The sequence below is a fragment of the Scardinius erythrophthalmus genome, assembly GCF_964197995.2.
Source record: "Scardinius erythrophthalmus genome assembly, chromosome: 7".
NCBI classification, from domain to species: domain Eukaryota; kingdom Metazoa; phylum Chordata; class Actinopteri; order Cypriniformes; family Leuciscidae; genus Scardinius; species Scardinius erythrophthalmus.
The window spans coordinates 42,825,386-42,853,241 of NC_138227.1; the positions used below are offsets into that span (position 1 = coordinate 42,825,386).

The following is a 27,856-nucleotide window of genomic DNA, read 5'->3' on the forward strand; positions in this document are numbered from 1 at the left end:
ATTGTACATTATTTTGCAGATGTTAGAATGTGATGCCATCAACAATTTTTCTCTATATGTTAAAGTACCTGTAGACAATATTTTTTATAGTAGCAAGAACATTACAAATGTTTTACAATGTAATTGTCTCTATATAGTGGGTGTAAATTTCCTGTTAAAGTGCAGCTTTAGCTGAGATCTAAACAAACGAATTCAAGTAAAATCATGTGTTAGTTGAGCTGTGAGCACAGGTCATTGTAAATCTGTTTTCTTTCCTTAAATTACTCTATTTATTTGTCACTTAATATTGCATTGAAGGTGGAAAAATATTTTCCTTGGTTTCTCAAGAAGCTGCAATATTAGCAGGGGTGTGTAGAACTCATACCCAGTGTTACTGAACGAGTCATGGTTACACACGTCTGTTGAGTCGAAGCACATTCATCATGTGTAGTGTGAATGTTAATGAGCCGATGTGTCCTGGTCGAGAGTGAGGCATCTCCTCAGCTGTGCTGATCTCAGTGAGCCACAACACAACTCCTACAGCTCGTTCTTGAGTGTGTGAAGCGTACAGCGTTTGCTGTGATCACACACGTGTGCTCCTGCTGCTGTAAGTGAACGGCTCACTGTGTGAATGATGAATGCAGATGTCCTGTCTTTACGCACCAATCAGCATTTGCATATCTTTATCATTCACTCACCCTGCTGTTGTTCTAATGCAGAACCTCTTTATTTTTCAGACCTCAAAAGGAGAATTGAAAAGAAATGTCCCGCTCGCGCTCGTCCATTCAATAGCAGTGAATAGCGACCTAACACACACACAGTTTCTGCCAATCTCATGTTCATCTTGAGTACCTGTAGAGTAGTATTTAGGGCCCTATAAAATCCGTTTTATTTTTTCCCAAATTCCGTTTTATTTTTTCCCAAATTCCGTTTTTTCCATTTTAATTTTTGGGAATTTAGTTTTTTTTTTACCCTTTACTGTTATTTTAGTCGTAAAAATTGTGTTTTTAATGTTAATGATTAAAATGTACACAAAAAAAATAGTAATGACCCTAAATTTATTGAGGTAACAAACAAAATTCTCATTTTAAGAGGTGTTAAATGTGGTTTGATTTGTTTACATTAGTGAATGTAACTAACTAACATGAACCATGAGCAATACATTTGTTACTTTATTTATTCATCTTTGTTAATCTTAGTTAACCCTAACCCTGTATTTTTATTATGTTACTTCACACAGTAGGCTACATTAAGCTAACTAATGTTAACAAATACAACTTTCATTATAATGTAGGCTACGAAATGGTGAAATTAACATTAATAAAGATTAATAAATGCTGTAGAAATGCAGTTTATTAATAGTTAATGTTAACTGATCTAGTTAACTAGAGTTTAATAAATGGAACCTTATTGTAAAGTGTTACCGATTTCGTTATACACCGAACCGATTCAGTGTTGGACAGATCAGTTGTTTTAACCATGGTTTTAACCATTCATTAAAGTGAATCGGTTCAAAGGAGTCATTAGTTCGCGAATCGGACGTCCGACGTACAGTATCATTAGCAGACTTGTACGCGTTGTGTGATTATCCCGGCAGTTAGGACTTGATTCGCACAAGATTTGTCAACACAGAAAACATTTCATCATTGGATAGGTTTAGTTTAGTTTATTGAAAGTGTTTTTATGTCAGCTGAATGGGCGGAATGCTTTTCAGAGAAGAAGGAAAGGTAAAAAGTTTTTTTTTGCACAATTCACACCCAGCGGTAGCCTAATTCAGGAAAAAAATATACGAATGCCCCACATGAAACTTCGTTCTTCCGATCTTTTACCATTGTGTCAATTCTCAATTGATTTAGAGATTAATAAGCGCGAGGGAGTGAGAGAGAGCAAGACAGTTTGAAGACGCGCGCGCGACCGGGCCTCTCTCTCTGCTCGTTCTTTCAGTAATATGCGAGACATACGTTTTTCTCCCACACAAAAACAGAATTTTATTCCAAATATGTAAAATTCCGAGAAATTCCGCGTTGACACTAGATACCGCGTTAATTTGCCAATTCCGCGATTCCGTGATCGCGGAAATTATAGGGCCCTAAGTATTGCATCCTTCATATCTCCGAAGAGTCTTTAGTTTTATCAGATTTATAAAGGACAGATATGCTGTACCGGTTCTTTCTGAAAACAGGTGAGATCCTGTGGGCGGAGCTAAAGAGTCACACACAATACGTCATCGCATTATCCCTGGAAAACGTTTGATTCACTGTACGTTTGTGTTGTTTACATTAAATGCACTGATTGCCAACAAAACAAAACAGCCTGTGATTCCGACTCATGACCGGGATCTTTTATCGCTGGGATCGCTCCATCTTTCAGTTTTAAACGATCTGCAGATCCAGTGTCGAACTGGGCCTTGTTTATCAAACATTCGTCACCGAAATGCCGGGAACAAACAAACACACTTGTACAACTCTGTTGTTGCCCCGGAAAAACTACCTGCATCCACTGTTCCCATAACGCTGGCTTCTTTGGGAAGCTGAACAATGTTATCTTTCCTTCACAACCAAAAACACACTGATTTCATGGTGTAAAAACAAAATGACAGCCCTGCCAACGCAGCCCGTGACCCGAATGAAGCACGTCGATGGGCGTTGCTCTTGCTCTCGCTCTGGTTGATGTGTGTGTGTGTGTGTGTGTGAAGTGCCCACACAAGAACTTGAATCTAACTCTTTACCAGTGTAAATAAGTCAGAATGCATGAAATAGCATTAGACATCCCCTTTAAAAAAAGACACGTTTTTTTTGCAGAATGATCCCATGCGACGCGTGTCGTATACTCCAAGTGTTCAGTGGGTAAACGATCGGGTTTAGTGAAAATAAACCAAAATATAATGTTATTATTTAACAGAAATCCTGACCTTGGCCGTTGGTCTCAAGATTAATATAAACGTGGCATGAAATACAACGCCTAGAAATCCCCAAAAAAGTACCCGTGCTCTTTCTCCGGACTATGACAGTCAGAATGAAAGTTGACAGCGCTGAACTCGATAACAAACACCACGGATATATTCACCTCAGAGAAGAAGATGCTTGGACTGTGTTTCTAGTCCATTTCGATCTTGATCTCACAACACACATGTGCTGAGTGGGAGTGAACGTGCGGTCGAGCACAGAAGACCGATGGCCAAGGTCAGGATCTTCGTTAGATAACGCATCTTGATTTGTTATATCGTATACCCCCGAACACTTGGACTGTACGACACGTGTCGCATGGGATCATTCTGTGATGCTTGTGTGTGTTTTTTTAAAGCTTGATGTCGGTCGATATTCGGGATATTTTTGTTTTATCCTCCTTTTGTGTTTTGAAAAAAAGAGAGTGCATATTGCATTAGAACAGCAGCAGGGTGAGTCAGTGATGACTGGGTGTTCATTTTAGGGTGAGCTATCCCTTGCATGAGTTTTCCAGTGTTTGTGAATGAGTATGTTTTTATAATTGTTACATCATGCCATTGACACCATTTTTACATGACAAGAATGATAACCAAGACGGCTGCCTGAACCGTATTACAGGAGTTGTGACGCGTTCTTGATTTTCATCAGAGCAGTGAATAGGGCTGGGCGATATGGCTGAAAACTGTATAACGATATGAGTGTTTCATATCGGTCGATATCGATAATTATTGATATTTTTATGACCTATTTAAAATAAGGACCAGGAGACAAATATATAACATTTAAAAAAATATATTTTAAACTTAACCTTCCTCTGATTATAATCCCCTCAGTTATAAAGGCAGAAATGTCAACCATGGCAAACACTCAAATAATTAAAATGTAAACATAAGTGTAAAATCACAATGAACACTTAACAATTGTCTCTTAACATTAAAGTGCAAAATTAAAGAATATGTAAGAAAAGCTTAATAAAGTGTAATTAAATAGTGCAAAGTGTTAAATATAAACATAGAGAAACCGACGACGGTCTTGCATAATTTGCAGACGACATTGGTCCCCAAATAAAATTAAAATAAAATGATAAAATCCCATAATCTGCCATACTGGCGAGCTGACTTTTCCTGTTTTATCAACAATCGCTGCGGCACTCATTCTCCACTTCCACTTAACCACGCCGGTTCTGTTACTGAAGAATCCAGCGACACGAGACAACGATATGGCGCAACCATACTGTTACATGATCGAACGCATTTTTCATTGATATTGATTACGTGTCTTTCGCGATATATACAGCGTTTTATCGCCCAGCCCTAGCAGTGAACTGTAGTTGTGTTTCTGTGCAGATGCAGAAACAGACACCGGATAATTTAAGCTTGTGTCAGGCACATGTGATGAATCACATCCGCTGCTGTTTTATGCTGATAAACACTGCGTTATTCTGTGTTTATAACGATTGTAATAATGACTGCTCCTCACACTCTCTGCTTGCTCCAGAAGAGTTCGTTTCAGCCTCAGTCAAATGCTTTTCTTGTCCGCTGAAGTGTGTTGGTCTTCTGTGGGATCATTTACTGTGAGGGCAGTTCATTCTCTCTGCAGACTGGCAGAATGAGCAGCGGAGCACTGCATTCTGGGAAGGGCTTAGTAAGCACAAAGAAAGCGCTGGCATGCAAAACGATTCGCACAGGACACCCCCAATATGCGAGACACGTCTAATACTGTTAAAGAGAGCAGCGCACAACATGACAAGACACGCTCTGTTCTCACAGTTTGCGCTGATGTGACTCTCGCTCATTTGATGAGAAGAATCTGATCGTCTGGTTTACGGCCGTCAAGTTCCAAATATAAAGAGAAATAATGAAGCACGTTTATCTTTGAGTAGATTGCATGAGGAACTTGAAGCATTATACAAATTTCAAACAAAGATCCATTGTGATCCAAACTGTCGCTCAACCACATATTCGGGATTCCTGTTGGCGCTCCGCCCTGAACATGACATCACTGCTCTCTTCTGATGACATCATGATCCCTGAGGACTGGCACAGGGAGATCACTTCCCCAGGGATCATTGTCATTTTTATTCAGCCATCGATCAGAATTAGGCAGACTGCCTTTCAACTCCGTCAGTGTTTTATCAACTAGTCGATCGCATTTCAACGACACAAATGATGTGAGTTTTTAGCATCACTTCCACGTCAGTCTCTCTTCTTTCACACAAGAGTGTTCTTCTCTTTTAAACTACTTATTTTAAATTAATAAAACTGATATTGCCAGCATTCAACAGCGTGACAAGCCCTTGAAATGTAGAATATAATAAATAAATACACAATATTTATTCCAGTAATAATATTCCAATGAATAAATTAATTGAATGACAATTAATAAAACAAATACACAAAAATGTCAAATGTAGTAAATTGTAATTAAGTTAAGCACAGATTTGGTTTGTTTTCAGTGTGAGCATTTTTATTTTTTTTCTCACTTGAGAAATGTTTTATAATGATGTGATGTAAAATTTGATACTTTCTTTACATATTTTTTTTTATTTTTTGAACGCAAGAACCACCCAGAATGATTATTTTTTTTTTTTTTGTTGAAAATCAGTATTTCTTAATAGGACTTGTTCTTAGCAACATCACACATCTCTATTACTGTACCTTATGTTACAAAAAAATCGAACACAGCAGTTAAACTCCACTTTTAGTCAAAGGCTTCGTCATTCACATTTATTTTAAGTCTTATTGTAAAATATTTAATTGTTGCTGAATATCATGAACAGGCTAAAGAACACTAATACAAGGAACGTTTGCCTGTGGTTTAAAAATACCATAGAAAAACAACTAGAGTAACTAATATAAATTTCAATCATAATTAAAGACAAGTAAACACTCAGTCTTTTAAAAAGAACAAATAAAATGATCAGTCGCAGCAAATAAATACAACTGAACAAAGATACGATTGAAATAAACAGTTTTTTTAAGATCTTCAGGCACACAAACTAATCAAATGTGAAATAACACTGCACTTTATAAATTAAATATACACTACAAATATAGTTACAAAAGTGATTCAGTCAAGAACAGCGAGTGGATTTTCTCTTTGTCTTTGTGTTATTATAGAGACGGCCAGAGCAATATTACTCCGCTGTCACTTTAACTTTTACACTGTTACTAGTGTGCAGCGTCTCACGCTTGAATGGTTCAGAGTCATATTGAAATGCACACAAAGGAATCGATAAGAGGAATCGAAAGGTTCATTTTATAACAAGTATCCGATTCCAGAATTGAAATCGATTTTCGATTCCCAACCCTATAATAGCGCCCCCTACCCTATAGCAATGAAAACATGGATAGCCAGGAAATTCGTTCAGTGGCGGGGAAAGAGTTAACCTCTCGTACCGTACCCACATGGCAATGCCGGCGATCACCGGTGAGTGTTGCACAGGAAAACAACACACTGTCTTCAGAAAATGTACACATTTGGTTCTTTTGTGGAGTGGTTACTGTAAATGTGTTATTTTATTTCCAACTCCTCTGAGCTTTTGTGACAAATACAGAACTCCCCCCCCCCCCCCCGGTTAACGTGTGTGTATTTGTGGTTACATGATGAGTCAAAGTGAAACTGATACTTTGACACACTTGGCCTTTATCAGGCTCATGCGCTCTCTGTGAAAATGGCGAGCTCACATTCAGGTTTGAGGAGTCCTCATCAGACTGAAACGTCCCGCTGAACAGTGTTGTTGTGTAGAGGAATGAGGAAAGGCAGCCTTATCTCTTCTTATCTTTGCCTTTCCCTCTTTACTTCATCGCTTACTCAATGTTGCCACAGTTTCCAGCACAACACTAGAATAAACCTGTGGTTGCTGGCTGTTTTTCAACTCTGTCATCACTAGAAGACAGTAAAATGACACAACTGTCCTCAAAGCTTGTGGCACTGTTGAATTAGATCCAGTATTCATTTGTGTAATTTTAAACTTTAAATGTTGTTAACCATGGTCAAATTCCTGATGCTAACCAAAGTGTTATGTGGAGAAATCGACCAATATTGATTTTTGTCAAATTTTGATATGTAGAACCAATAATTATTTCATGTTTTACTTCTGTTTTTGATCAATTTCATTTTTGATTAATACTGATAAAAATCGTAATAATATATATATATATATATATATATATATATATATATATATATATATATATATATATATATATATAAAAATACAACATCAGCAACAATAATATTATTAACAATAGGCAACAAAAACAGTCCAATATTTTTCAAAAGGAGAACAATAAATGACTATTGAGTCTATCAACCTTTGCATAAATGTAATCATTTTAAACTCTGGTTTAGGTGTTTATTAATTATTGGGTATTGTTTAAACTTTTAACAAATTTTATTTCGATATGAAGTCTAATAAAGGTTTAACAAAAAATGGTAGCGTATGTACACTGCATTTGTTTCTGAATATATGCATTAAGTTAAATAACGAATTAACGAATACAAAATCACAAACATGACATTTGTAAATAAAATTATTTTATATATACACTTGAATTATATGTCATATACTTGAGGAAATATGATGAGGAAATACAGTATAAATTGAAAATCAAATGAAGTCATGCTATCGGAGTTTCAGGGTTGTCCCGTTTATATACATGTATTGGGTAAAATGAAAATAAAAATATACAAAACCATTTTAAATGACTTCTGTTTCTGAATAAATAAAGCAGTAAAAAAAATAGCCTGGTGTTTTTGCTCCGAACGAACCAATTGGTTTTTAATTCCTGATAACAGAAGAATAACAGTCTACATTATTTCTTGAAAAACGGCACTAGAAATGTTGAAATTAATCAGAAAAGACATAATGAAATGTATCTACAAAACGGCGAAAAGAGATTGTGAAAGCGAAACATGTAGGACTTTGTGAAACAATATTTTATTCAAGATACATTTCTGTGGAATCAACACACATTTATCATTTCTATCAATCACCATCATTTCTACCTTCACCATGAACCTAAAATTTGGGAACCTAAAATTTGCACAAGCTCCAGAGTTAAACATAAACTCTGGATCAAACTCTGAGTTGAACCTGATCTAAACTGGGTTACATTCATTTGGGTTTGTTAACTCTAAACCTGCACTGAAACTCAAGTTTGTTCAGCTAGTGTCGTTTCCCCTCATAACTCAGTGCCGTAACGCCGTCTTGTGCGATTCTTAATGTTTGATTCTTTCATGGGTGAATCAGATATGCTTAAATATCAGGAAAAAAAATATTGGTGAAACCAATTATCAGATGATTTCTTATTATGTGGCAGTGAAATCAGAAATCAGTATGAACTCAATTCAGAACAAATTCTTCCAGGTCCAAATGATCCGAGTTACTGTTATAGGCTGTCTTCTCTTATTTCTAATAAGAATTCTCTTTTAGAGAAACATTGGAGACAAATTGATAGTTGATTAATGAGCTGTAAGGGTGGATTCCTGCAGGGGTTCAGGCTGCAAGACTGCCGAATGACTAAAGAAACGTTATTAGCAAGATGGTAGGAAACTGCACATTTCTTGTCTGTTCCACCCACTGCCACTTATACCAACGACGGAAATAAGCACAGTTACAATCGCTTTATATTTGGGAGAGCGTTGCTATAGAGAGTGACGATATAGTATTGCAGTATGTAGCACTTCAAAGTCAATACCAAATCAAAACTAGTTAGCACATTAGTTGTAATTGAAAAGGTTTAATGACAAAATATGGTTATGGTTGCACTTAAAATAGTTACAAAATAGATGTATGAGATGATGATAACTTATATTATTAATTGTACCCAGCATATATGAAAAATATTATGAGAGAGAGAGAGAGAGAGGGGAAGGAGGAGGTAAAGAGAGAGAGAGCCCCAAGAAAGGGTCCTAGAGAAGAAGAGAGCCAGAGCATCAAAAGAGACAGAGCAACAGTTTCAGTCTTCTTTTATCCTTTCCTGACCATGTGACTAAAACCCAAATGTGAGACATTCAAACTGACCAATCAGATAATCAGATAGAAACCTCGATGCCTTTAGGAACTCCAAATGGTCCTTGTGGTAGAAAGAGGGGGTGGAAACAGTAAAGCAAATATCTTTGTTCATTTAAGATATCTTGGATTATTTTCAATCCTACAGAGCCATAACAGCAAACGCTGTGCTCCTGAAACATGAAGTCCTGTGGGTTGGTCCTGTTCAGTGTTGTTTTGGTTTCCTGACCCAGGGCTGGGATCAGCAGATGGGCGATGAACGGAGGGATGGTCTGCTTTAATGAAGTGTTTCCTCCTTCAGTTAGAGATGTGAGAGCCAGCTCTGATGGGGCAGATCCGAGACAGCACTGAAGTCAGACGGATAGAGGGAATGATTAACAGCATCCTGTCCGTCTCTGCTTTCATCATTAGAGGCTGATAACAGAGCCCTGGGGATCACACATCATAGATTACCCAGCATCCCCCACGTCTGCCCGAGCAGATTGGTTTCATCAGTCTAATGGACAGTCCTCCATTGACAAACACTTCACTTTCATTCAACCCGATACTTAAGCTGTGCTTGCATCTCTTTCACTGTTGCTTTGTGATTTAATCAAACTTAAAGGATTAGTTCACTTCAGAATTGAAATCTCCTGATAATTTACTCACAACCACGTCATCCCGGATGATCATGTCGTTCTTTCTTCAGTCGAAAAGAAATTAAGGTTTTTGAGGTAAATATTCCTTTTCTCCATATAGTTGACTTCAATGGGGTCCAACAGCCCAAATGTCAGTTTCAGTGCAGCTTCAAAGGCTCTACATGATCCCAGCCGAGGAATAAGTGTCATATCTAGCCAAAACATGAGTCATTTTCAAAAAAAAAACAACATTTATATACTTTTTAACCACAAATGCTCGTCTTGCACATCCATGACTTTACGCATTACCTAATCACGTTGGAAAGGTCACGCGTGACCTAAGTGGAAGTACCAACCTAGTGTTTACAAAGCGAACGTGCAAAGACCAAGTCAAACGCTTTTTACAAAAATAAAATTAAAAATAAAAGATAAAACAACGATGTTGGCCGATTTTGAAGTTGGAGGAGAAAATGAGATGGAGTTTTTCGCCCATTTTCCGCCCACATCAGGTCACCCCCCCTGACCTTTCCAACGTGAGATTACGTATTGCGTGAAGTCGTGGATGTGCAGGACGAGCATTTGTGTTTAAATGTATATAAAAGTAACTTTTTTGTAGATAATGATGGATGGTTTGTCTAGATAAGACCCTTATTCCTCGGCTAGGATCGTGTAGAGCCTTTGAAGCTGCACTGAAACTGCAGTTTGGACCTTCAACCCGTTGGACCCCATTGAAGTCCACTATATGGAGAAAAATCCTGGAATGTTTTCCTCAAAAACCCTTAATTTCTTTTCGACTGAAGACGGAAATACATGAACATCTTGGATGACGTGGGGTTGAGTAAATCATCGGGAGATTTTAATTCTGAAGTGAAGTAATCCTAAAAGCAGACAGCATTAAGCTGCGGTGGCGTCTCACCTCACAACACGAGTGATTCCTCACATTTACTGTATTACTGCAGATCTGGACCTGGTGGACAGACAGCTCTCAGACTCTCTGGAGATGACGTTGGTTGTTTTGACAAAAATGTAAGGAGTAGTTGGCCTTTGACTCATTTCTATATATCTGTATCTTGTCTGGGGAAATGGTGTTCAAACTATTATCATCACTTCATGTGCTATTATAAAGAATTATAAACGAGCTGAAACATGTACTTCACTCCCTAAAGTCAGGTAAATTACGGGACACATCAGCTTTCTTTGGCTTTCCCAGACGAGTATAAACGGTCAAGTTGTTCCTTCTTTCTAAAAGTAATCCTCTTTATTTGCATTCATTGTGGCCACTCTTCCCTGTGCCGATCATTGAGTAAACGGGAATTGGTTTAATAAAGCCTTTGACATGGTAACTCACCAGTCTATTGTCCATTGTTAAGAGGACAAATGCATTTCCTGGTTGCACATGAATATAGTAGTGACAATTCAAGTTCAGTTCACGGCAGTTCCTTAATGATGCGGCTCACATACAAATAAGGCAAAATTTGATATAAAATACAGGAACGACTCAACACTGTGACTTTGGATAACATTTGCCAAGTGCATTTAAAGGGATAGGTCACGCAAAAATAAAAATTCTGTCATCATTTACTTGCCCTCATGTTGTTCTAAACCTCCATGAATTTCTTTCTTCTGATGAACACAAAAGAAGATATTTGGAAGAATATTTGTAGCCTAACAGTTGTAGGGCACCATTGACTTCTATACATTTCTTTTTCCATACTTTCAAGTCAGTTGAACCCCACAGCTGTTTGGTTACACATATTCTTCACACAGGTTTGGAATAACTTTAGGGTGAGTAAATGGTGACAGAATTTTCATTTTTGGGTGAGCTATCCCTTTAATGTAATAACTGTAAATTGCAGTATAATTGCATTTCTGTGAAGGAACATTGGCCAATGGCAACTTCCAGTGCATAAAGTTTCTTTACTGCTTCCTTGAAGTCATTGAGTTCTCATGTAGGTCCTATGGCGTGAGAAGGTGATGCTGAAGTACACTGCCTCTTCTTCACTCTGGTCAGCTGATTTCCATCCATGTGATGATGATATGCAAAACACACTGTACTCAAACTGATTGTTGTACTGATTAACAACTCACTTACCCCTTTTTGTCATAGTGAGGTAAAGACATTTATTATCTTGACATACATTGATTTGGAGGGTTTCGATCAGGAGAGGTCTGTTTTTCTGCTCCTGTCACAGAGGGCATGATGGGTTGTCAGGGGTCATTGTGTGGCAGATGGTCATGAATGAGCTGGACTCCCTCAGGCTGTGATCAGATCAATCCCCAGGACAGTGAGAGATCCGCCTCTGGCTGCTGTTATGACACCAATGATGGATCATCTGACGTCATGCTGAGGCTCAGTCTCCTGTCAGCTGTGCTGAAACATGTTCTTACCGAGTTATAGCAGTAATATCATGTTCATGAAGGCATCATTTTGTTTCCTGGTGTAATCCATTGTTAGTAGGCATGTCACACCAGGAGGGGTTGGAGATATCAGGGAGCAGGGTATTGAAATCGGTTTTGAATACACTCTCGCTTTTCACTTTTGCTTTTGAATTCGCCATCACGCGTAATCTGTGCATAAGGAACGACTGCACATTTTACAAGATTTTTAAATCAATTTGTCATTGACGCTCAGGATTCTGTCGCGCACCAAATCCTCCGCCATCGTCCTGTCAGTCATCTCTCACATCAGCCTGTAATAAGTGAAATCCGACTCCTGCTGCACCGAACCGAAAACCGAAATTTTCAGTTTATAATTGTTGTCCATTGTGTAACTGAACTAAATGTTTTTTATTTTTATAAAAAAGCAAAGCAACAGTGCAGGTGCTGCGATGGGAAAATTATGTAATCGGTGTATGGCCGAAAGCTGGTGACATAGACTACCACAGCAAGACTAATTGTTAGACTATCAAACCGTAGTGGTGGTGGTTGTTGGCCAGTCAATCCAGTGTTCCAGTAGTCAAAAAACACAGTAACAGTGCCATGTGTGTCACGGCACAGCACCCATAGAAACCAACTATTAACATTAGTTTACATGACACCACAGATCTTGTGGAAGAACAGCATTAATCGCTTTGATTTGCATAATGTTTTCATGGAAATGTGTGACCTTAAAGGTGCAGTAGGCGATTTCTGAGAAATGCTGTTGATAGTTGGCCGGACCAAGCACCACAACACACTTGTAGCCAATCAGCAGTAGGGGGCGTGTCCAATCATGATGGGGAGGAGAGTGAGCCAATCAGCAGTAGGGGGTGTGTCCAATCATGATGGGGGAGGAGAGAGAACAAGCAAGAGGGAGATTTGAAGACTGTAGAAAGAGAGATGGCTGAGAGACATTACAAAAGAGTAAAAAGTCAGAAGAATATCACTGGAAAAAGAAGGCTATGATCAGGAAAGAGCTTTAGGACCCATGTTAATATTAGAAAACCGGAAAACAGACGCGAGGTTGCTTTGATTCCGTTCCATACGGGAGTAACACTGGTTTTGAGTGTCATTGTTTTCTGAAGATGCTGTGCTGTTGGTGACTAACAACCAACTCTTGCTTGTAAATACTCGTGTACTGTATGTTCACGTTTTGTTCTTCCTTTTTGTTTGTTCAGCATGACTTTATTTTTCGCGAAGCATTATCTTGCTTCGCTTCACCCATGATAAACAGACATCCACTCTTGCATTGTGTGTTTGTGCATTTTTGGGGCGAAGCAATGAAGGGAGGAGTGTGTTTGTTTGGGCTGATTTCAGAAATCAAGTGTTCAACAATGATTCTCAGAAATCTCTTACTGCACCTTTAATATTTACATGTAAGTGAGGTAGTAACCATTTATAAAAGCGAGATGTCATTCGAGACAGAGCTGCGTTGTGAATATACAACCTCTCTGTATTACCTAATGCTAGTTAAATGAGTCTGTTGTTAAACAAACCTCAGAATTTCATGGGATGTTGGTCCATTTCAGTTTGTATTTTGTTGGCCAACGTCATGAATGCACATGTCTGATATCTTGTTTGCTAACACTCATACTCGTCATAATGCTCCACTGCCAACGTACGAGAGCAGATTAGCGTTGTGTAAGTATTCATGTTATGACCCAAGTTTGGGACCAACATAAAAAGCCATTCAAAAAAGTGATGTAACACACAAAGAGGAAGTCGTAATGGCCAGGGGAAAAGAAGTTAATTATTCACAGTTTAAAAGATAATAAATCAAATAAGCAAATTCAAATATTAACATCTAATGATTAACAAATTCCCTAACTCGTGAAAAATCATAATTTGATTTGAGAGGAAAGCTTGCTTGCCTGTATTTGGGGGTAAATGCAGAAGAGAAGAGCTGATCAAACACGGTCTTCTAGAATGCATCACTCTTAAGCAGCAATAGAAGATTTCATTTCTTAATTTCTTCATTTTCAGCTGGACTTCCTGGTGTGGTGTGTTTTTGGTGTGGCGTGTTGTGGTGTGGTGTGTCGTGGTGTGGTGTGAATGAGGACAGCAGGACGTTGTGTAGACTGTTTTATTTATTGCTTTAGCAGTGCTAAAGGAACATTTATTAGTGCATGAATGTTCTGAGAATGATAACCTTTGACCTTGTGTGTGTGTGTGGTGTTTGATCCGCAGGTGTTGTGAGTGCGGGGCGTCTCTCTCACACTGGTACTATGAGAAGGACGGCCGTCTCTTCTGTAAGAAGGACTACTGGGCCAAATTTGGGGAGTTGTGTCATGGCTGTTCAGAGCCCATCACCACCGGACTCATCATGGTGAGTCCAACCCGTCCGAAACCGTATCTCTGCCGTCTCTCCTCACCCCACAATCCTGCCTGTCTTACGCTTTCGCACACGCAGCCGCTCTAGTTACACACTCCATTCACACGGTTACTGCAGCCGGATCACACATGAGCAAATCATGACAGAGTTGCTATCTATAATTCAGAGATCGTGTTAATGAAGGGAAAGTTTGTGTGGCCTTTTCTTTTAAAGCATTCACTGCTAGCTGTATTATTTAGTGTTTCTACAAGAGCAAGAGTTGTTTATTGGACAAGAATGATCATTTGAATGATTTATGACCTTTTGAATTCCTTCATTTTGCCTGAATCCTCATATATATATATATAGGTTTATACCAACATCTACTTATGGCTTTTTTTGCTAGAAGCAACAATTATTCTATAATGGAATCCAGTCTTACACATTTTATTTACTGTATAAAATGGAATGTCATGTAATTTGACCAACGTTGAATGAATAAATCAAAAGTAGGGCTGCACACTTATGCAAGCGGCAATATGGACTGGCGTCTGTGAATATTAAGGCATAAAAATATGAAGTTTACGTGTCTCTGTGCTACACATACTCAAACATGCCTTCCAAATATGCAGTTTTATATGAATCCAAACCCTTCTCTGTTGTTTTGGATTTCAAAAAGAAACTCCAAATGAAGATGTAGATTTTATCATCTTCTCGGCAATATGATGATAACATGACCAGCATTTCCTCTTTAGAGTGATGATCAAGTCAAGTCAAGTCAAGTGTATTTGTATAGCGCTTTCCACAATACAGATTGTATCAAAGCAGCTTCACAGTATTAAATTAAAATAATACAACAAGGTTTGTTTTTAATGGAATTTATTGATTGATAAAATTAAAATGAAATATCCCCAAAATATCCCCAACTGAGCAAGCCAAAGGCAACAGTGGCAAGAAACCGACAAAACTCCATCAGGTGACCTAATGGAGAAAAAAAAAACCTTGGGAGAACCCAGGCTCAGTCGGGGGCCAGTTCTCCTCTGGCGTTTATGAACTAAAGACCGGATTTAACTGTAAGATTAAAAATATTATATGAATGCCTGGATGAAGAGATGCGTCTTTAATCTAGTTTTAAACTGGGAGAGCGAGTCTGAGCAACAAACAGTATCAGGAAGGCTATTCCAGAGTTGAAGATTCATATCAATTCGTTCTCAAGAAACCATTCATACAGACTGAACCTTGCCCTAGTTATGGTTTCCTCATGTTTAAGAAAAAATGATAAAATAGCATTTTGGCTGACAAGATGCGGAGGGTTGAAACAAAAGTACTTATATTAGAGAATGAAAAAATTACACACAATGAGAGCTTAATTATTGGCGTTTTTAGAATTTCATTTCTTTCCAGTTTTTGAATTCTCATGTTCAATTTGTTTACATCTTGATTTCAAATGAAGTGTAATGAAATGGATGTGAGAGCGGGGTGTGGTGGAGGAGGACATAATAACAATTATTTTGAGCAAGTACATTTCATTACCTTAAAGGGACACTAGGTAACTTTTTAACCTTAACTGAACAGCTTCGGAGTCAGTGGAAAGGTTATATTACTCATTTCGGGTTGAATGGTGGTGGTTTCGCACCCCCCTGGTGCCCGAGAGCGGAAAAAAACTCACTTGCAACTTTGGGGACGCGGGTCGGTGTCTGGAAGTCTCGCGTGATATCAGGTCTCGCGATGTAACGAATTGCTTGACGGCACTGCACACGTACACGCCCCCATTCAAACACCGGCGGGCTAGCTATAAGCAAAGGGCAACGATAGACTGAGTTATGGCTGAGGCTGAGCCTGTAAAAAAGAAGCAGAAAGCTAGAAAATCTTTGTCGGAGGACCAACGAAAGAGGAAACGGGAGACTGACCGAGCAAGAAGTCAGACTCGAGTAAATATATCGGACCGGCTTTTTCAGAATGGTGAGAACTGAGAGAAACAGAAGCCTGCAAAACGGATGCTGATCCTGCTGTTGCACTTGTAAGTTAAGTATCTTTGGAATAAACTGTTTAATATTTAAATTTCAAGTCATTGCGACCTCAGGATGTTTGCTATTGTCTGTAAAGGTTTTTTATTATGATCGCTGTCTGTTAGGGGCTTACTAGTACGCTAGATACTATCATTCTGATGTTAGCATTGTCATAGCAAACACGTTTGATTTCTGTAGTTGTGTGGCCGTTCCTCTGTCGGTTTTATTTGTGTAACTTACACTTTTATTTTATGTCACTAAGTCAACGCGTCTGATAGTAGGCAATATCAGACGCGCAAAATGTTGCACATATCATGATCGAGCTAGAAAAAACGTTCTGATGTTTTCTTAGACAAGCAAAGGTGAACCATCATTCTACCAGATGAACTTATAGACCTTGCTAATATAACTTTAGACAAATATTAGCCTCCGATATATATTTTTTTATGCTCATGCCCATTCTCCCAAAAACAAACGAACAAACACGAAAGCAGTAGTTCGCCTCGTTCATATCGTTCGTTCCCGGTAAAAATACTAGTATGCATGACAACACAATAAATAAAAAAATCGCCATCAGTTGGAAAGAAAGTATTGCTTTACTTGCCTCGGTAGACATAACTGGTTTTGAAATAGCCGGTTCCTCTGCTCAGCTGGGTTGACAGCTGATCAGCTGGGTTGCTCGTGGCGAGGGGGGAGGGACAACAGTTCGTTTTTACGACAGAGTGTTTGAAAGCATTATACTACCAGACACTAGGGGGAGCTCGTAGAGAAAAAACACTCAGACTTGCAAAATGCCCCTTTAATAAATTCATGCCAAAAAGTCCTATAATTGTTACAGCCCACCTCAGTAACACTTCACATTCATTCACACAGTTTATGCATGAGGTTTCGTTTGTGACGGATGAATATGTCAAGCACAAAAGGGTTAAAGATGTTAAAATTACTGGAGTGTCTATTTACACCGAGTGCAATAGGCCGTCTTGTTGACAGAGGCTATTTACACAAACTCCACCACTACTGTCTGATTGAGCTAGATACAATCACAACAGAAACCTGATAACAGGATCAGTGTCGTGGAGAGGGAAGCAGGTGCTGCTCCTTTAAGTTCAAATCCACCTTTTCCCAAACTATTTCTTCTCCCTTTCCCCATTGCGGATCAGCTTAGAGAGGCATTTATTTAAAGGAGTCATGACCTAGTATTACCTTGGATACCTACTGCTGTATTATAGTCTTTCAGGCCCTTCTAAAAAAGAAAAGTGGAAAAAAAATAAACACAGAGCTCCTCAGACCCTTATTTCTGAAGGCATTATTGTCTCGCGAGATCTGATGCGATATTTTGGCTGTCGTGGACAGTCATTTTAATAATGCAAATGAGGGGCGCGTTGATTGGTGGCAGGAAGGAGGGGGTTGACACCGCAGGTGACGCTTTAGCATATCATTACAAAATGACATCATGGCGAAAATTATGAATGAACCCGACCCGACCCGAAGTATGAGGCGCCGTTTAGGGCTTAAATCAAACTTCATTCACGCACACATATATGAAACACGCTTGCATACATACTTAGTCACACATACATGTATATGAACTCTCCACGCACATACTCATTTGAGACGCGAGCACACACACACACACACACACAAACTAGACGGCGCCTCATATATAAGCGTTAGGCAATCAATATACAATAGCCGAATTCATGATGATCTCAGTCATTTGTTGTTTGCAAAGTAACGTTAGCAGCCATTCCCCATGTTTACCTCGAAGCTAATACTCCCGCTAGCATACAATAGCCGCATTAGCAGTTAGCTGCTGTTTGTTACACAGAGTAGAGCAATAAAAACACATTCTTACTGTTTCAATTGCAGGCAAGTGTCTGATTGTTGATAATGGCCCCTTTTTCCCGAGCTTCGATGCCAACTTCGCCTGATATTGCCTCAAATTTGTGAAGGATTCCGGCGTAAAATGTTTAGTTAGCACAGACACATAACGTTAAGCCAGTGGGAAGGGTTGTAGGAACCGCGTCATTAAAAATGAATTTAATCCACTGGTCCCTGACAGCTTGGTCCGTTCTTGGGAGAGAAAACACATTTACATGTTGATTCTGGCAGTCAACAACAGAGCAACTCAGTGTGCACTACGTTTCTGCTTCTTTCTCGACTGAATATGAGGGGAGGAGGGGCGCCAGGGCGCACTTCCTGTGGCAGGTCTGCGGTGTCCATATATGGTATATCCTGCCCCGTCATGACGTCAAGTCGGGGCTGAAATCAAAATCTCGTATTTGAGTGCGCGTGCACGCGCGCTGGTTTATGAACCCTGGGGTAAACGAACGCTTCACTTTTAAATATCGGCTTCCCGGCCAGTGTATAATCGTTAGGCAATCATAACATACATTGATTCTCGTGGAAAAGTGAAAATTGCAGGTCATGACTCCTTTAAAAAGTGGACATAAAATGCCTACCTGGTATTTAATAGTGAGAATATAGTGTTTATTGGGTAGGGGAGGACTTTATGGCTAGAATAAAGCAGCATCCATTCATGATTTTAATAAATATAATAATATACACTGAAAATGTTGTTATTATTGCACTGTTTTATAATATGCGACAATACACTGAGGAGCAAATAGTAGGTTATCTGCAACTATATGCACTTTACACTTAGACACAAGAAAATACTGCTATTTCTACTTAGTGTAAATGGCATCTATTTACACAGTGTAAATAATAATGATATTAAGATACGATACGAAGTGCAAATAACAATAGATGCTATTTACAGTAAAACAGAGCAAAGAAAACACTTTTTTTGATGCTATTTTCCACTTCGTGTATTAGATAGCCTCTGCCTAAAGCTGAATGTTCCTGCAGTAACTCAGTCTGTCCTGAACACTGACTCTCTCTGAGCTCTGCTGAGTTTATAGCCTGTGTTCAGGCCACACACTTAGCTTATAAAGCGCAGGTGCAGCTAACAGGGTTGAGAAAACCTTTCACCCACACGGCATGCTGTCATTGGTTTCTCTCACAGGATGCGTTCTCTGTTGCTCGGTGGGACGGTGACCCTTGTTCTACAATGTTAGTCAAGACCAGGGTTTGGTTTCGCTCAAATAGCCTCTCTCTTCTGGAACTATAAAGCAGATGGTAGACTCTGTGGTCTGTGTTTTTCTATTTAAAACGTCTGGTCTGCTTTGCTCGCTGTGTGATTTAGTGGCTCACAGACGGCCTCAGGCAGTGCAGTCCCAATGATTAAACTCCCCAGACTCGGGATAAGTGAATTAAAGATGGCTCAGCACGCTCTTCCTGCGTCTGACTGACAGACACACATCTTCATCAAGGGACTGAATGAGGATGAAGGCCCGGTCTGTGGACTCCTGTGAGGAGGAAGATTCTGGTCAGCAAGAACGAACTGCGTACGTGACCTAGAAAGAGATCCCCATAGCCATTGTTACCAGTTTAGAACTTGAGGAGTGATGTGCGAACAATAATAATATAGACTTTATATCAGAAGAATATTTATAGAAGTATTTAAATGTTCCATTAAAGGAGTGAACACTGAGTTGTAAATGGCATCTCTTGGTAACACTTTCTATGAAGATCATGCTTATAATGAATTATATCCCCATTTATACTGATTTAGTATTACAATTCTATAAGCCCCTCCTTGAACTGCCACCTTAACGTGGTGGAGGGGTTTGAGTACCCGAATGACCCTAGGAGCTATGTTGTCCGGGGCTATATGCCCCTGGTAGGGTCTCCCAAGGCAAACAGGTCCTAGGCGACGGGTCAGACTAAGAGTGGTTCAAAATACCCTTTATGAGACAAATTAAATCAAGGACCGTGACGTCAACCGGTATGGCGCAGCCGGGGCCCCACCCTGGAGCCAGGCCTGGGGTTGGGGCTCGTATGCGAGCGCCTGGTGGCCGGGCCTCCCCCCACGGGGTCCAGCCAGGCTCAGCCCGAAGGAGCGACGTGGGGCCGCCTTCCCGTGGGCTCACCACCTGCAGGAGGGACCGTAAGGGGCCGGTGCTGAGAGGATCGGGCGGCAGTCGAAGGTGGGGGCCTCGACAACCCGATCCCTGGGCACGGAAACTAGCTCTAGGGACGTGGAATGTCACCTCGCTGGCGGGGAAGGAGCCTGAGATTGTGCGTGAGGTAGAGAGGTTCCGACTAGAGATAGTCGGGATCACCTCTACGCACGGCTTGGGCTCTGGAACCACACCCCTTGAGAGAGGATGGACTCTTCACCACTCTGGAGTTGCCCATGGTGAGAGGCGGCGGGCTGGTGTGGGTTTGCTTATAGCCCCCCAGCTGAGCCGCCATGTGTTGGAGTTCACCCCGGTGAACGAGAGGGTCGTTTCCCTGCGCCTATGGGTCAGGGATAGGTCTCTCACTGTTGTGTGCGCCTACGGGCCAAACGGCAGTGCAGAGTACCCGGCCTTCTTGGAGTCTCTGGGAGGGGTGCTGGAAAGTGCTCCGACTGGGGACTCCATCGTTCTACTGGGAGACTTCAACGCCACCGTGGGCAACGACAGTGACACCTGGAGGGGCGTGATTGGGAGGAACGGCCCCCCTGATCTGAATCCGAGCGGTGTTCAGTTATTGGACTTCTGTGCTAGTTACAGCTTGTCCATAACGAACACCATGTTCAAGCATAAGGGTGTCCATCAGTGCACGTGGCACCAGGACACCCTAGGCCGGAGGTCGATGATCGACTTTGTGGTCGTTTCATCCGACCTCCAGCCGTATGTCTTGGACACTCGGGTGAAGAGAGGGGCGGAGCTGTCAACTGATCACCACCTGGTGGTGAGTTGGATCCGATGGCGGGGGAGGAGGCTGGACAGACTCGGCAGACACAAGCGTACTATGAGGGTCTGCTGGGAACGTTTGGCCGAGTCTCCGGTCAGAGAGATCTTCAACTCCCACCTCCGGCGGAGCTTCGTCCAGATCCCGAGGGAGGCTGGAGATATTGAGTCCGAGTGGACCATGTTCTCCACCTCCATTGTCGAAGCGGCCACTCGGAGCTGTGGCCGTAAGGTCTCCGGTGCCTGTTTAGGCGGCAATCCCCGAACCCGATGGTGGACACCGGAAGTAAGGGATGCCGTCAAGCTGAAGAAGGAGTCCTATCGGGCCTGGTTGGCTTGTGGGACTACTGAGGCAGCTGACAGGTACCGGCAGGCCAAGCGAACTGCAGGGTGGTTGTGGAGGCAAAAACTCGGGCCTGGGAGGAGTTCGTTGAGGCCATGGCGAAGGACTATCGGCTGGCCTCGAAGAGATTCTGGCAAACCGTCCGGCGCCTCAGAAGGGGGAAGCAGTGCCCTACCAATGCTGTCTACCGTAGAGGTGGGGAGCTGTTGACCTCAACTGGGGATGTCGTCGGACGGTGGAAGGAATACTTCGAGGATCTCCTCAATCCCGCCGTCACGTAGCTTCCATTGAGGAAGCAGAGGCTGAGGGCTCAGAGGTGGACTCATCCATCACCCAAGCTGAAGTCACCGAGGTAGTCAAGAAACTCCTCGGTGGCAAGGCACCTTTGTCGCCGGTTCTGTTCATAATTTTTATGGACAGAATTTCTAGGCGCAGCCAGGGGCCGGAGGGTGTCGGGTTTGGTGACAACACGATTTCGTCTCTGCTCTTTGCGGATGATGTTGTCGAGTTGGCTTCATCAAGCCAGGACCTTCAGCATGCACTGGGACGGTTTGCAGCCGAGTGTGAAGCGGCTGCGATGAGAATCGGCACCTCCAAATCCGAGGCCATTGTCCTCAGTCGGAAAAGGGTGGCTTGCCCACTTCAGGTTGGTGGAGAGTTCCTGCCTCAAGTGGAGGAGTTTAAGTATCCTGGGGTTTTGTTCACGAGTGAGGGAAGGATGGAACGGGAGATTGACAGACGGATCGGTGCAGCTTCTGCAGTAATGTGGTCGATGTACCGGTCTGTTGTGGTGAAGAAAGAGCTGAGCCGCAAGGCGAAACTCTCGATTTACCGGTCAATCTACGTTCCTACTTTCACCTATGGTCATGAGCTTTGGGTCATGACCGAAAGGACAAGATCCCGGATACAGGCAGCCGAAATGAGCTTTCTCCGCAGGGTGGCTGGGCGATCCCTTAGAGATAGGGTGAGAAGCTCGGTCACTTGGGAGGAGCTCAGAGTAGAGCCGCTGCTCCTCCACATCGAAAGGGGTCAGCTGAGGTGGCTCGGGCATCTGTTCCGGATGCCTCCTGGACGCCTTCCCGGGAAGGTGTTCCGGGCGCGTCCCACTGGGAGGAGACCCCCGGGGAAGACCTAGGACACGCTGGAGAGACTATGTCTCCCGGCTGGCCTGGGAACGCCTCGGTGTTCCCCCGGAAGAGCTGGAGGAAGTGTCTAGGGAGAGGGGAGTCTGGGCATCTCTGCTTAGACTGCTGCCCCCGCGACCCGGCCCCGGATAAGCGGACGAAGATAACATGACATGACAATTCTATAAATATATTTATAAAGACTCAAGAACTATACTGCATTATAACAACAGTTATAGTTAAATTTATATTATTTTTATAATTACTTATAAGTTTCAGTGCACATGCCCATAATCTATTGTACACGGAATGGAGCTTTAATTCATTATAAGCTTGGTCTTCATAGAAAGTGTTACCGGATATTTTTAGTCCTGCTCCTGCCAGCTCTTCCTGGAGGATCCCAAGGCATTCCCAGGCCAGCCAGGAGATATAATCCCTCATCTTCAGTCTCTTCCCAGTTGGACATGCCCGAACCCCCTCCGCCAGCTCCCTGTAACTGACATCTCTCCCGGATGTCAGAGCTTCACATCATGTTTCTCAGGGTTAGACACCCTCAGTCTCGTTCTGTGGGTCACTAGTATCCAAAGTTCATGATCATAGGTGAGGGTCTGAACTATGAGGACATGGACCAGCGTTTGGCCACCAGGGACTCATATACGAGCTCCTCTCCCAGGCCTGGCTCAAAGACGGGCCGTATCCCTCTTTCTCTCTCTCCTTTGACCATTCCGTAGGGGAAAGTGTTGGATCACTCTTTTCCTGGCCTTTCATCGGGGACCAGTTTGCCTATTGAGCCCCTGCTAGAAGCTGAAGCTCCAGACAACACAACACTCGAACCCCTCCAGTAAACCCCGCCTGTAAACCATTTATTCTTTATCTTAAAATTCATCCAAGTTGTTCAGAATTGTTGATTGTAATAAATACATTCCCTTAAATAATTATAATGCACTAGGGCTGGGTAAAAAATATAGATTTCTCGATTTTAATCGATTCTCATTTTTACGAACCGATATCGATTCTTAAATCCCAAGAATCGATTAGTCATCCTGTTTTCAGTTGATGAATGAATGGAACATTGTTGCGCGCATCCCATCCAATAAATCACAATAATCTTTGTGCTTTGCTACTATTGATATGAAACAAAGTCTCAGATTTCAAATTACGTCCATTTTCTTACGAAATTCAAAAACGTACCGTTTTGGCGCTGTGGCGTGAGATCGCTCTGGCTCAGCTCAGCTCTAGAGAAGCACATGATCTTCTCTTCCGCCTTAATAACACCAGTTACAGCGCAAAATAAACATGAATGAACTTCTGAAAGTGTGTTAAAAGTACAACTTATCGCTCAATCAGTGTTTCAACCGTGGAAAGACATCAGTAAAACAGCTTGTAAACAATGTCATGTAACGTCACATTTACCTCAGAAAAACCATATCCAGTGACCATAAACTCGTTAGTCAGCTAGAAAAATTTACTCTAGAGAGGAGCATTTTGCTAAATATATGCACCATATTACATATTCATTGTCATTTTTAATGTTCTTCAATATTTAATGCATGTTTGAATAAATCTGGCAAGTTTTTATGACAGCCACCATTTAAATGTTTATATTTCATAACTTAATTATTATAAAAATAAATAAAACTGTAATTTAAGTGTTTGTATACAAATCCGTTAATTTTTACCTTCAGTATTATACTAGGCTAATGAAGCCAATAGGCTACAACTGACTCCCATAGTTTACAGCATTAGTGAAGAGATTTGTTTTCCTTGAGAAAATTTGCCATGTACTGTATTGTACCTGATATCCAAAATAATCAATATCGAATCGAATCGAAATGCAAGCTTGTGAATCGAAATCGAATCGAATTGTGAAATTTGTCAATACCCAGCCCTATAATGCACTGATAAGAATTGTTATATTACAAAACAATCCAATACTAGTATACCAATACTGAGTTTCTGCCCGTGAAGAGTGTTTTAAATCATTCACTTCATTTGGGTTAAAAGCTTTACAAGACTCCTGTGCTGTAGTCTCGTTCTCTGTCAGTAGTTACTTACGTTGAGTGGCGTTCTGTAATGAAATCATGACACTGAGACGCGTCCCACATGGTTATTCTGTGGAAAACCCTCCTCCCACCGCATTCACACACAACAGGCCTGTGTTATCATTGCCCGATGTCATCAGTTTCTTGTGTTTATTTGTGTCTTTCTGTGAGCTCAGTGACAAACATGTCTGTCTGGATCTGTATTTGTTCACTCCCGGCGACTGCTGTTTTGGACCCCCTTGCTAGTTTCATTGCCATGACTAATTTCAGCCGTTTGTTATGAAAACTCAAGTGTCGAATGTGTGTGGTGTTCAGTTTTGAGTGGCTTCACCTTGATATTCTTCAGTCTGCTTATGGGGAATTCACTGTTTCTCTTTGTGTCCCTCCTGCTTTTGGTCTGTACAAGCCTGGTCTCAACCCACAATGTTGAGATCTGACTGATACGGGCAGTTTCGCTGGAGACCTCAGTTATCACATGAGACCGTCAGCCATGTTTACAAGGTCGGTGGCTTTCCTTTAGCTGTATAGCTGAAGATTTGAGCCTGTTTTCCCTGGAAGAGGTTGTGTGTGTGTCAGTGGGAGGGTTGGGTCGAGTGGGGGAGGTGTGTGTGTGTGTGTGTGTATCGCTGAACAGGAAGTGATGAAGTCACCCACTCAGAGAGAGTGAGTGAGCGAGCGAGAGACAGAGGGAGTAACAGAGGGTTCTGGGATGAGCTCAGCGCTGGGCGTGTGGGCTGTGTTGTGTTTTTGTGCCGGCTTCGCTAGAATGATCCGCACGCTGTAGCCGGTCATGGTCGGCGATGTGTTTTACTGGAGCTTCTGCTGTCTCAAACTCTGGAAGAGAGAGAAGAAGGTAAGCCAGATGCTCTCTCTCTCGTGCTGATGGGACTTTACACAGCCTTCATGCATCACATGTGGAATAGATTTCATTCATTTTCAGCTTAGATGTTTTTTTTTACATGTTTTATTTGATTCATTATCATTTAAAAGGCAATTCAGATGCTGAGTCCAGTGATCTGTTCTCAGAGGTGACTGTCTAATGTATTTCAGAAATGTACATGAAGAGTTCAGATGCAAAAGCCTCTAAGTGCCATCTGAAATCTTCTTCTAGAATGATCATTTTTATTAAGCTCGTATATTTAAGCTCAGTAATTTCACTTAAATGACAATTAATAGGTAATCTTCATTGCCATTTAAGTGAAATTACTGAGCTTAAATATACGAGCTTGATAAAAATGATCATTCTAGAAGAAAATTTCAGATGGCACTTAGAGGCTTTTGCATCTGAACTCTTCACATATACAAATCACAGTTAGCTAAACATATATTAATTTAAACAATGTGATATTAAAGGCCGAAACAATGAGCTCATTGAAGTAATGAATACTTGTTTGTTAACAAATGATTATGACATTTAGAAAAATGTAGCATTGGTGCTTGATTTATCCTTCATCTGATCAAACAGTCGGCCTTGTTTCCAAATGGTCATTCTCACATCATTTTCTGTTTGGTTCAATAGAGTCTTCTGGCATCATATGATATGGGGAATTATTGACCTAAAACGATCATTCTTTATTATTGTTATTATGATTAATTTACATGTAATTGTCCCCTAGCAGTAGATGACCGTTGACTAGTAAACCGGGTCATGTTTGGCATCACGTCCCAGTCTCTGTGTGTGTGTGTGTGTGTGTGTGTGTGTGTGTACAGATGCGGATGCTGAGGCACTACATGGACATGTGCCGATCGATATTCACATTTGTTCATGTAGCAGAGACTCTGACCCAGTAAAAGAGGTTTAAATCAGTAGAATATACTCCATGAGAATCAAACCCATGACATTAGCTCGGCTCGTGCTGTAGTGAATCTATGCCTTTTGGTACTTTTGATTTTGTCAGATATATCGTAAAATTGTGCATCTGTAGAACTGCTATCCAGGGTAGACGCCTTGTTTAAAGGAGTGCTATGTAAAACAAGGCTGTGAGGACAGACATACAGTAGGTTGAACAGGTTAAATTATCCTTTAGATGAATGAATGAATGTGCATGAGGTACAGAAGTGCAGGGTGTTTGACAGTGTCGAGAGCAGTTTTCATCTGGAGCTGTTTACTGTACGTCTGTCCCTCAGGGCTGAATGCTGTGTTACATCAGCAGAGAAACTTCCCTGCCCATCACTGGGGGGTTTGTGATTGTGGAGATTTCCCCAGAACGGTTTCCGAGCAGAAGCAGGTGCCGTGATGAGTGTTGGGTTTCTAGAGGTGTGTTCAGATGGCTGAGTGACTCTAGAGATGTCATGGGTGTTGTTGAAGGAAGAACAGCAGACAGAAGGAAGTATAAGTGTGATAGGAAAGTGGTGAATTCCAGTCTTTCCCATATTTAAATATCACTTTTGAAATCACTCGTCGGCCCAGTTGTTGCCAAACATGTAACAATGGCAACATGGCTCAAGATGTGGGTTTTCATTCATTTTTAGTGTGAGCTGTAATATTTAGAGTGGATGATGAATTATTGTGTGGACAGCATATGACACAAGAGCATGTGTACAGTATGTCATACTCAGAAGTGGGATTATACCCAGAACAAGGTTGTCTTCCACAGTAGTTCATGTAGTTTAGTAGAAACATGTACAGTTGTGACCAAAAGTAATTAAACCACCAAAATAATGTATGAGGAAAATAATATTATGTAAAACATTAAAAATCTTACAGATCAAACTTTTGTACAGCAGTGTGTGTGTGTGTGTGAGCACACACACTGCTGTACAAAAGTTTGATTTGTAAGATTTTAAATGTTTTTAAGATAAGTCTCTTCTGCTCACCAATGCTGCATTCATTTGATTATAAATACAAAACAAACAGTAATATTGTGAAATATTATTCCAATTTATAACAGCTGTTTTCTATGTGAATATACAATAAAGTGTGATTTATTCCTGTTATCAAAGCTGAATTTTCAGCATCATTGCTCCAGTCTTCAGTGTCACATGATCCTTCATAAATCACTCTAATATGATGATTTGCTGCTCAAGAAACATTTATGATTATTATCAATGTTGAGAACAGTTGTGTACAATTTATTTCAGGATTCTTTGATGAATAGAAAGCTCAAAAGAACAGCATTTATCTGGAATAGAAATGTTTTTTTTTAACATTATACACTACTGTTCAAAAGTTTGGGGTCAGTGGGAATTTTGGTAAGAAATGAAAGAATTTAATAATACTTTTATTTAGCAAGGATGCATTACATTGATC

General features: G+C 41.0%; 1 protein-coding gene across 3 annotated transcripts in view; it reads left to right on the top strand.

Moving 5' to 3' along the window:
- Nucleotides 1–27,856, top strand: part of limk1a (LIM domain kinase 1a) — a 73,410-nt gene that overhangs the window by 23,759 nt on the left and 21,795 nt on the right. For 2 of the 3 annotated variants that reach the window (XM_081369719.1, XM_081369720.1), the window contains one exon: nt 14,163–14,301. In XM_081369719.1, coding sequence (XP_081225845.1) covers nt 14,163–14,301 — 139 coding nt within the window. Of the gene's footprint in view, nt 1–14,162; nt 14,302–25,349; nt 25,460–27,856 lie in introns of those variants that run through there. The other variant, XM_081369721.1, reaches the window with a different exon arrangement.